Source organism: Polyodon spathula, chromosome 27 (genome assembly GCF_017654505.1).
Source record: "Polyodon spathula isolate WHYD16114869_AA chromosome 27, ASM1765450v1, whole genome shotgun sequence".
Taxonomy (NCBI): Eukaryota; Metazoa; Chordata; class Actinopteri; order Acipenseriformes; family Polyodontidae; genus Polyodon; species Polyodon spathula.
In genome coordinates, this window is record NC_054560.1 from 1,904,259 (window position 1) to 1,916,585 (window position 12,327).

A 12,327-nucleotide genomic window follows, 5' to 3' on the forward strand; every position below is an offset into this window, starting at 1 on the left:
CAATAACAGCAGCTTTTCCACATAACAACAGCCAAAGAGCTGTGTGGCACAACAGACAGATGAGCATTGAGAAGCATAGCAATGAATCAAGCTTCTGCAGGAGGCCTCCTTGTTCATTTAGTAGATTTCAGTCCTCAAATATATTCTTAAAACTGAAGAAATGTATTTGTTGGTATATTGAAGGAGGTTAAAGCATTATTTTTTCACTTGGATATTTCAGAAGGAAGATTGAGCTGCTCCCTCACCCCCTCAGAGAAAGGGAGCTCCCTACAGTCCAGGGCAGGCTTGAGGCATGGAGACTGAACTGCTCCCTCCCTCAACATGAACCCTATTTACCAGAAACCATTTTGCTGTCCCGTTTGTTTTCTTTCCCGAACGATAGTCACAAACATGAGGCTGTATTTTTTCCTTGTACTTTTAAATCTAAACGAGTTATGAAATATGAAAAACAAAATCCTAAATAAATACACGTTTGATATTTTTACAATGAGGTGTAATGAAGCATGGCATGAGAGTAACACATATCTCTCACATCCCATAACGTCCCTCCTGCGCACAGCAGTCTGCACGGTCTGACCATGGTTAGCGAGGCTTGTTTTGAGAATTTGCGTAGCCCGGCAACATTAGTACAAACGCAACGAAAAAGTTACTTTTGCCTTAAACAAATTAAAATGTGAATCTTAAAATCCAGCCATAATTTCATATGAACAATATTTCCCACTGACAACCTCGTATAAATGCAATGATTTATAGAACCGGATTCATAAATATCGATTGCAAATAGTGTGCACTAATTCCTAACCCCTCGGCAAGTCGAATTCACTAGGGTTAAATATCCTCGGTCTTCATATATTCCATGTATTTTGAGAGAGGAAGGATAGCTACGCGAGTCTGTGTTCATTCATCGCTGGTGTGGTCAGCTGATCACAGCCCTCCCTGTTCAATGGCAACACGACAGAGCTGGATACTGAGTAGCCAGGGCAGCGGTGAGCTCGTTCATTGAGAACTAGTGCAAGATGAACTGAGAGAAACAAGCAGGACTACCGGGAGCGTCCGCCTGCCGAACCATGGACGAGCCAAACATACTGAGACGCCGCGGGCTACAGGTGAGACAAAGCCGCACAGCACGCTCGCATCTAAAACTAGCATCCAAATAAATACCGGTACTGTATTTGGAAGTTTTCTAAATTAAGCATTTACGTTTTTATTTATTTAATGTAATCGGCTATCACACAATACCACGGATTTGCAACAATGATGTTACTAATGCTGATACAATGATATTAATAATGCTGATACAGTTATGTCAATAACGATGTTGATAATGCCGATACAATGTTGCGTTACTTTGCCTTATTATTTAGGGCTCACTGAAGCCGTATGAAGTCATTGCGCTTAAGGTAATAGTCGTGTATGGGTTTGCTTTTTATAATACTGTAAAAGGGAAGTTTAACAATTCATTAGCCATATGTAAAAAAAAAAAAAACAAAAAAAAAAAACAGAAGCATTATTTGTCCATTAAAAGATGAAGCAACTTTGTGATTTATAGCTAATTATCAACTAAAGATTATCAAGTCTTATCACTGACGCATATTAATATATATGTTTTATTATTGTTTTCATAGCAATATAAAAAATATGCATACATAAAGGAACTTGTTTTGCAGGAAAAAAAAAAAACACATTTAGGAACTATAGTGAGCGAATATGATTTACAACTGAAACTTCTTCAGGGTCACTGTCTGGATATTATTTGGTAACACTGCGTTTCCAAAGCAACCTGTTTGAGGCAAACGAAGTTGTCATCGTCACCAACAGGATCTGCTTGCATCATCTGTTGCCGTGGCGATATCTCTGCAAGTCAAGCTCGAGCTGCAGACTCCACAGGAAGCAACACAGGGCAGTTAGTGTCTCGAACCAGCACACAGGATGTGTGCTTAATTAATTGTGCTAAATCTATTTCCCCAGAGCAAGCATTAGCCCAAAAAACAGATATAATTCAGAACAAATTATATATATAAAAGAGAGGCACAGGATAAAGCACCTTTTTATGTTTTTATTTATTTGGTATACAAATAATGTGACAATGTCACTGTACTTTAACACACGTTTTGATGAAGAACAAAAAATGAGAACATAAGAAACCACACATTTAAACGTAATTGCAGCTAACATTTTGCACTTCATCAGCTTTTGACAAAAAGCGGAGGAAAACGGTGCTTGTATCCCATACAATGTTTGGTTGCAGTCTAAAATGTGCAGCTTTGAAAGAAACACATGTTATAGCACACGTGAACATGCATGCTTTAAAAATAAGATGTTGGGTTGATTAGGATCTGCTGAATATGCCTAATGCGTTGTAATGTATTCAAATGATGTGGAAAAGATAGCACTAATGAGGGGAATGGTATGCACATGGTGTTCACTAAACTGTGAGAACAATAAGGTGCACCTTAAATCAACACAGATGGAAAGCAGGTGTTATGAGCAGAGACTGTGGCAAAGTGTTTGCAGTGTGCAGGTGTAGTGGTGATGCGGTGCTCTGGAATGACACAAATACAGTTCACAGTCAAAATAGCCCTTTATTCAGCTGGATTGCTTGTTTTTCAACCTGAAATAATAATACCTGACTCTACACAATGTGTGTTGCGCAGGTAAATCACAGGGTTCAGTCCTGAAATAATAATAAATCACACACACACACACACACACACTATCACAAGTCCCATAGTGAGTGCTCCTAGTGCAAATGGGTAATTAATGCAATACTGGTGACAGGAATGGTGTAGAGCAGTCCAGGGAGGGTGCTAGCTTTTAGCAACAGCTCCCAAATTAATTATCCATCTACAAATGACAAATGTAACAGTTAGTAGACAAAAGACTCACCGTTATATTTTCGCTGCACTCCTTTACAGGTCCTTTTGTGACCATAACAAAGGAACAGATTGTTCGGCCACATCCTCTGATATACCCTCAGTCACGCCCCCCTTCGGTGGCGAATGCAATCATGTTTCCTCCAATACATGACTGACACATCACCGACCGCATTAAGGGGATGACTTCTGGTATTGTGACTCCGCCTCCTTTCTGGATGGCCGACTTCCAACTGACCCTGGAATGAACTGCCAAACCATCCAGTCTGGGGCACGCTGTTCCTGTTATACCGTGTCCTCACAGGTCGAGAAGGGAGGGAGGATGTTGACTAGGATTCATTCGCTCTGTCACAGACCTGTCTTATAAGAAGCTGCCTTTCAGCACAAGTTTTTCCTTCTCACCATTTAATACATTTTAATGGTTCCAGACTAAAAACAGTTATCCCTTTCCCAAGCTCTGTTTCTTGGTGCTGAAAGAACATCTCTGTGTATCAAGAAAATCTAATAGACCTAGCCAGCAGACACAAAATAGGAAACAATTAGAAACAATTAATGCAAGATCATTAAACTTTACTGTCTGTGTCCCTCATAACTAATTGGAGTAATCGTTGTAATAATAAAAGCAGATCGAATGGCAGTCCAGAATCAGATAGCCTCTGATCCTGTGATATGTGTTATTTAATTTGAATTAACTGCTCTGTCTTGTGCTCCTCCAGCAAGTTTTTTTCTTCTTCTTATATTACAAGATGATTCAAGAATAATTATTTGATAATTATGGGGGGCAAGTACAGTGATGGCCAAAAGTTTTGCATTCCCCTATAGAATGAATACATTTTGCTTCATAAAGTCCAATGAAACCTGATGAATAATGTTACATTAACATATTGAATTACACACCGCTTTGTAATGTTCCCATATACTTAACGAAAAACTAACAAAATTGAATGTGACGTTTTGAAATCTAACATGAAATACTGTAACAACTATTATGCATTCTGGTAGACTTTGATTACATGATGTCAAATAAAGTTATGTTCAGTCTCAATCTTAAAATTCCAGGGGATGCTAAACTTTTGGCCATAGCTGTGGAGTATTTGATTCAATATGATACCGTTGATAGAAAGAAAAAAAATAAAACTGTTTGATGGAAACACATTTTGTGTGGATCAGCCCTGGCGGTCTCTCCACTTGTTCTGTGTGCAGGATAGAGGCTCTCCTCTCCTCCACGCTTCCTCCAGCTCAGCTCCTAGGTCGTGGGCATGGGCTGTGGTATGCTAATGAATTCCATAACACTCGCCATGGCGCTTCACTGTAGTAAATACCACCTCACTTGTAGAAATAAGACCTGTGTTAAGGGACTGTGTTAACACACACCTTGTTTCGACTTTTAAGAAGGTTTAGTGAATGAGCCCATCATGTTATGAAATGATACTTGTTTGCTATAACATACATTTCATTCAGAACTACACATTTGAGACCTATACAGTGAATAGATGTGCATGGTGGAGACATTTTGTAGAACGGTTTTGCTAGTTATGATTACTCTAAAGAATTTTCTGAATTTAAAAAGATTTGCAATGGAAAATTTACAACTGTTCTAGAGGAAATAAGTTACTGGTGCACCTCTAGAGGACATGTATATACTAGACTCAGGAAAAACAATTCTACCTTCCCCAGGCCTGTTCGGAGACAAAATGTGCAGGTGACGTTTTTAAACATGTGAAATACCCATGTGTGCAGAAACATAAAAATAATAAAAAAAAACCCCACTTGATTCCAGGTGGCTGACTAGCCTGGTTACTGAAGCTACCCCAGTAAATACAATAAAAACTAACACGTCATTCTGTAAAGCATGCTTCATAAAAGTGCCTGTTTTGAAAAAGGAAGAGGATGCCTTCCAGCATAAATGAGTAACAGCTTCATGGTTTAGCATTTCACTAATCAAGATTAGCTTTGTAAAGTTATTAAGAAACACACTAGCTAGTTCAGGTTTCGACGGGTCATTTTGCAGACCATTAATGATTGAAGGAGCTCATGTCATTGCAGCTAAATCTATGTTAAACAGGTCACTGACATAGTCTCGCACCACCAAAGCAGTGAGAATAAGAGAGGTGTTTTCTGTAAAGGTGAAACATTGCCCAGGTCTGGAAATCATATTGAAGACACAGACTTTATATTAGAAACTCTGGTCATGAAATTCCTACGAAGGCAACGACTTGAGGTAAGCCTTTTTCATATCTGAATACAGTGGCTGCTGGTGCACACTGTCACCTTAAATTTACAAGTATTTAATTGTATTCCATGAAGCATTTTCATAACTACCCGACAAGTATAAAAAGGTCCAAATTAATGTTATTCATTATCCTGTCGAGCAGGGCCCAGCATGACATTTCCTAAGAAGTAATTACTGTCACATATAGGAATCTGCATGCATGTGTCAAAGTGTTTATTCACAGCCTGTGTTTATTCACAGCAACTAATTGATTTGGCACCACGCTGAAGACTCTTTTTGTGGAAATGTGAAATTACAGCTACCTTTTCTGTGGTAGCTAAAATGCTTTCATAAATATGTTCTATACCTCGACATTTCACCTGGGGATAAAATCGTCTCCTCCAACCAACAGCTTGTTTTTATTTGTTTATATATAAGTTGTGAATTTGTTACAGAAACCACAACTTTACCGCAACTTTTAGTGACAGCAATAGTTCTATTTATATGTAATTTCGTTGTGAAATAATGCTGAAAAATAGACTTTAACAGAAAAGGAAACGTCACTCACATTGTCTTTTGCTAGCGGTGGATTGGTATTCCTTCATCCTCTCTAGCCAATCAGTGATCTTCTTTCCCGTTGCTATCTATGGTTAGCAACGGGAAAGAAGATCGTGGGCCGGTGGTGTAAGTACTATAACTTACTGTAAATTGTGACTGAAAGTTTATTACATAAGAACATAAGAACATAAGAAAGTTTACAAACGAGAGGAGGCCATTCGGCCCATCTTGCTCGTTTGGTTGTTAGTAGCTTATTGATCCCAAAATCTCATCAAGCAGCTTCTTGAAGGATCCCAGGGTGTCAGCTTCAACAACATTACTGGGGAGTTGATTCCAGACCCTCACAGTTCTCTGTGTAAAAAAGTGCCTCCTATTTTCTGTTCTGAATGCCCCTTTTTCTAAACTCCATTTGTGACCCCTGGTCCTTGTTTCTTTTTTCAGGCTGAAAAAGTCCCTTGGGTCGACACTGTCAATAGATGCTGTAGTGGCTGTTCAAGTGTGTGACTGAGTTTGTACTGTTATGCAAGAACTGTGTGTTATGCGTCATTATTGTTAGCAGCAACTCTTCACTTGTAAACGCAACATAAAACGTTTTCTTTCACGTGGTGATAAAGAGGGAATCTTAAGAATGTTTTGGTTATCTATTTGTATCTTTTTTTTTTCTTATTGTTGTTTTTGAACAAATAATTAAAAAAAAAAAAAAAAAAAAAAAAACCATCTTGAAAGCATATATATGTGTGTGTGTGTGTGTGTGTGTGTGTGTGTGTGTGTGTGTGTGTGTGTGTGTGTGTGTAAACTGTTTATATATATAACCGCGCCTAAACCGCAACCTTAATACACAGTGGCCACAAAAAACAAAAACAAAAACAAAAACGAAGTTATGAACCACCTTCCCGACGTTTTGGTGTGTTTACATGCCTTTGTCAAGGGAAAGTGTGTTTGAAAACAAACAGTGAAGGTACTTATAGGATTTTGATGCCATGGTATTTCTATCTATTAATGTGCTTGTGATGTCATTTACTGCACAGTTAAAGATGTCACGATCTACTATTCCTTTCTATTTAACGGGCATCCTGCTATTGAATATTCATTAATTTTCCTTTATTCTTCTGTACTGTCCATGTATCTAATTGTATTTCTTCTAAATTGTAGGTAATTTATGCTAAGTTCATTATTTTTATAAAGTGTTGAACTATTGGTTCATTTGCTATTTACTTCTTGTGTTTGAGAGGCGATTCTGTATTTGTTTAATGATGTACCTGCCTGTCCTAAATATTTTATTTTAAATGTTTGGCGAAATATACCATATATATATATAATTTACCAATGGGCAATAACCATTACAAAAACAAATACCTAACTTGCAGACTAACATTTGTATTGCTGATCACTCAACATTTGTTTTTTTTACTACATTATCAAAATTAATTGAATTCTATTATTTGTACTATTATTACTCCTATGACAACAAAACCTGAACCGCTGGAACGAATTTCATGCTTCAGGCAACGCAACAATGGAAACGCATGTTTACTATTACATGTGTTTCTTTCAGCACTGCACATCTGAGATCCAGATAAACACATGGAAGTGCACAACAGGATTTATGGAATTCTATTGCCAGTTACAGTCCTGTTAATTTAAAACACCTATCCAGAATGCTGCAGTAGTACACTTTCATTTACTGACTGCTAATGCCTTGCATTTCGTTTCTTTCAATTCACAGAAGGAGTTGAGTCTTCCAAGGAGAGGCAGCGTGTAAGTACCAACTGTTCATTACTGATGACTCTCTCGACGAATGCAATATCTTCTGTCTGGCTGGTAAATATCTACACCTAATCTGATGTAATGCAGTGGTCTGCTGCGAGTGTTTGCAAACCTTTCTCCTGCCGGGGGCTTGATGACAGGTGACATATGTGCTCTATCGGAAATGCTGGATTTAGTTTTCAGTGGAGACACTTCTTACACAGAGAGTGCTGAGGGAGTGGAGTGCATTACCTACAGCCCCCATGTTATTGATGCTGAATCAGTGGAGTCCTTTAAGGCTCTCCTTTGAGGTCAGTCAGTTGATAGGGACCGGAAGAGCATCGATGGTCATTTGCACGTGCTCTTTTATTCATTTTCTGCCATGCATGTATTTTAGCAACAAAAACAAATTTCCACCACTGCTGTAATACAACATTATAGCATCAGTATCATGACAACTATCAATATGCCATCCGTATATATGTGAAGGATACATAAATACAGACAGGTTCCATCATAAACACCCAGATTTTGATACTCTCAGGAACCTAAAAGATTGGACAAGAGGTTGTCTAGGTAAACTAAGAATGTAAACGTGACATATTCCTATACATAAAGACAGACATACAGTACAGGCACTGCTTATATCCCCAGATTCAGATGCTCCCAATAATATTAAAGAATTAGATAAGCAGTTCTCTAGATGGGTCTAAGACTCTGAAGTGTGCAGGTAGGTGCTTCCTCTGCATCCCGATATAACTCCCTGGTGATTGAGAATTGTCGCTGGGATTGGGATATTTATTGTCACACATTTTCTTATTAACCGCATCCAATGCGACTTTCATGCTTTTCATCGTATAAAAAAGATTGACACACCCTTTTTAAAATACAAATGATTGAGAGTTGCACAAATAGTTTTCAGGAATATTTTTAAAAAGACCGTTTTTTTAAATGTTCTTTTGGTTTAAAAGAATGAGGATACACTTCAAACTCTGACTAAATCAGTTAATGAAAAAAGGGTTAATTTATTGCAAGCTTTATTTAAAAAGCTAGCTTCAAATTTAATCATACTTTTTTTTTAATGGTTCAACTGCAATTAAATACTGTCTTTTTCTTCAATAAGTGTGTTAAGATACGTTAGGAAACAGTTACTCTTTATAAATCCATATTGGTTAAAGAAAAAAAAAACAGCCCCTTACAAAACATTCCTGAAAACCTTACTAAAGTTTTGTAAGTAGGGCTTATTGTTTTTTTTTACAAAAAATGCAGATAACCTATCAGGCTATGAATCTCTATTCCACTGCAGTATGCTACTGCTGCCTCTCGGTGGCAGTCTTTACTGGGTTATATTTTATTAACAAAAAACTAGCGTGACACGCTTGCAACTGCTTATCCAGGTTGATGGATCATGACATGCTCTATTCACTCAAGAACCAGATAGCTATGCAAGGGGAGTTTAACCCTGGGGGCTTCACAATGGTAATGTCCAGTGTACTGTGAGGAGGGAGGGTTCCTTTAATGTTGGCCCCTACAGTTTAAAAGGTAGTGATAAGACTTGGTTAGGACATTCTTTAGCACATATTGAGTGTCAAAATCTGGTGATGTATGGAGAACTCTGTCTGTACATACAGTATGTTCCTATTTTTACATGTTCTGGGAATGTAGGTCATCTTGATCTACTTTCCCATGATACTGTTAGTACAGTATGTTAATAAGTGTAAGTGCACACTCATTGTTGGGTGTGTCACACAAAGAGTGCAAGAGAAAATGCACTCTCTGCTAGATTAGAGGCAGCTGCCGAACATATAGGTCATTACATCTAAAAAAAAAAACAGACTGTTAAATCACTGTAATCTGTTTCTGTTGAACCAGTTGTGATTTAAGCATTTCAAGTGTTTTGTCAATAACATTCTGAGTGCGAGATCTACACTCTCTGCAAAGGTAGTAGTGTAGTTGCTGCTAATTGGTTCCAATGGGGATGTGACTTATAATTGTACTTACAGATGTGATACAGTTTTGAATCAACATTAAGTTTTGATAATCCCATTGTCTGAAGGTATCCCAGCATTGTTACAGGAGCATGATCTGATACACTGCGATCCCTATAAGAGGAATTCTCTTTCTACTGCAGAACACTGCCGTTGAGAATGTATTGTCCAGTTGATTAATGACCCGGGATCGCTAAGGGGTAGATGTACTAAGATGGGCCAGTCGCAATGCAAACATATCGCGATTTGCATTTTTGTTGCGACAATTTGCAAAGTATACATTTTGTCGTATGTACCAAGAGAAAATATGTTAATGAAAAGAGCCGCAATATATTAATTTAAATATTCGTTGCGTCATCTTAGAGAGATCTCTAGCATACATTGCGAGAGATGTGTGACATTGTTCAAATAAGTAGCGGGAGTTGAGTTGTGGTGCTGCAGCAGAGGGAGCCTGAAGATAACGTCTATACATGCAAGGGTACAAGAAACAAAACAACATTGTTTTGTTAAATGTAAACGTCATCTGTACAATGCATTCTGCTCTGTATTCATTTTACCTATTTTAATTCTGTTATCTACCGTTTATAAAAAACGAAAGGCAGTTTAATCCCATCAGAGTCTATAGTGGGGCCCCAACCTTCACCCCCAAAAAGATTTTCATAATCATGCAGTAGCCCCTCGCTAAACTGGACTAATGTGTTTTGGGTACGCTACACATTACATTATGTAAAAATATAAATCTGTACAGTAATTGGCAAAGCACTTTCTATTTAACACTGAGAATATCTTCTTTCACTGAGTTTTATTCCACATGATAGCTGAAAAGGTTGCTTCCTCCCAACAAACCTGAACCCCTAACACCAGAACAAAAGAAACTATTTAAACAACACCTAAACCTTTTTTAACTCTTAATTAGGGAAATAATTTGATTGTTAATGCCCCGATCTCATATTGATTTGAATAGTCCCCTTTATAGAACCCAGACAATAGAGAACTAGTACAGAGATCAAGTAACTTTAAAATGTGAGGAAAGAACGACTATGAAGCTTTAGTTTCAGTTTTCTTTTTTTTTGTTTAGTTTTTTTTTTACCAACAAACCCTGTTACTAAGTTAATTTATCTTAAATGATTAATTAATGAAATTAGTCTTATCCATACAGAACGTGGTCACCTGGCCAGGTTTCTGCCACTCAGTTAAGTGCAGCAGAGAGCACATTTCTTATGCTGCTGTGATACAGCCAATGTTACAATGCACGAGAAAAAGCAGACTGGGAAATACCAGCAACAATTGCGACTGTTTAAAACGTGCTTTCAAAAGTTCTGAACAAATTGATGCAATTGTAAGTGTGGCAATTGTCTGCAGCTTTAGTACATCTCATTATAATATTTGTGAACCCTCATTTGCACTATTTGCCCCCTTTTTTGTGAATTTATGCAGGAACGCCAATTACGTATTCATCTAAGGTTGAACTGCAAAGCAAAACTGCTGCCACAAAGCATTCCCTAAAAGTCGCTAACAGCATTGCGCATGTTTAGTACATTTTACCCGAGACTTCCGACTTGTTTGAAACTGGTTTGCGATTCTTGCGACAGGAGCAACACTTTAGTACATCTACCCCTAAGTGTTTTGTTACTAACAGTATACTTTCACAAATAAATAGTGCAAATTGCATTTGTTGTAAAGATTGTGATACATTTGTGCACTCCTGAAAAATAAACATTAAAAAACAAATGTACAATATGAACAACATATGGTATGAAAGGGTATATTTTTACACCCTCATTTTAGTGCAATTTCCCAAGGTGTTTTTTTCCCCCACTCAGATCACCATTGACTTGGACCATTTGTGTTAGTTGCCATGAGAACGGAATTTGGCAACACGGCAGAAACAAAGGCATGCAGTGGAGATGGGTTAGCTCTGCTGTATCAAACCAGGGGTGCTGAGCGACGAATGCCTGGATTGTCAATCAGCAGGCTGCTTCAATGGCTATTTAGGTTAAAGATTTGAGCTTTGATATTCTAGGAGGCACTAAATAGAACTGGTGACTCCACTCTCTCAAAACCGCGAAAACAAAACCAGGCATTTTGTCTGTGTAGCCTAATGTGAAAATAGATTTATGAAGCTTCATTCTGGGACTAGCCTTCTAAGAGTTTCCCATAGTAAAAGCATAGCAAATTATAATAAAGCACATCGAGAGCATGATAAAGCATAGGCAAGCATTGTAAAGCACAGGCAAGTATTGTGAAGCACAGAGAGGAATGGTAAAGCACAGGGAAGCATTGTAAAGCACTGAGAGGTATGGTAAATCAAAGGCAAGCATTGTAAAGCACAGAGAGGTATGAAAAAACATAGTCAAGCATTGTAAAGCATGGTCAGGTGTGGTAAAAACTGCAAAATTACTGTGTAGATTTACCTTGGTAAACTTTTACTCGGGTATCACAATTTGTATTTCTTATTTATTTATTTTTACAAAAGAACAAAGGTCTATAAGATGGGGTTTTCTTACAAGTGAAGGCCAAAAACAGTATATATACTGTGAAGCTGTTTCATCTTTAATGGAAGTTTGTAATACCACATTCTTATTTGTCCATGTGTATCCTTGTGCAGTTTTGCTCAGACTTCAGAATATTCCAGAGTTTCATAGATTAGGTGTCCATAAGTACACTGGCAGCACCTAAATACTGCACAGATGTTAGTTAATGCGTTGTGTGTGTGTTTTGTGTACGGTCGCTAATTGTAGCAGAGCTGTCATCTTATACAGTCTGGACAATAGAACTATTACACACATCTGAGGCTGTCTGTCTGTCCGTTCCATTCTCTGTCACACTTTTTAAGATATACTGTATATAGTAATGGCTTATGCAACCGAATCTTCCCCACATTTCAGCCCAGTTCTGACCCATACTTTCAAGTGATAACACTGGTGTGCAAAGAGTTAACTGGTTATGT

The 12,327-nt window shown here is 37.9% G+C and overlaps 1 protein-coding gene across 1 annotated transcript in view; it reads left to right on the forward strand.

Moving 5' to 3' along the window:
• Window positions 1-982: 982 nt before the first annotated feature.
• The window catches only part of LOC121301233 (microtubule-associated serine/threonine-protein kinase 3-like), a 79,205-nt gene continuing 67,860 nt past the window's right edge, over window positions 983-12,327 (forward strand). The window contains exons 1-2 of the mRNA XM_041230384.1: window positions 983-1,106; window positions 7,370-7,401. Coding sequence (XP_041086318.1) covers window positions 1,068-1,106; window positions 7,370-7,401 — 71 coding nt within the window. The 5' untranslated portion in view covers window positions 983-1,067. The remainder of the gene's footprint in view (window positions 1,107-7,369; window positions 7,402-12,327) is intronic.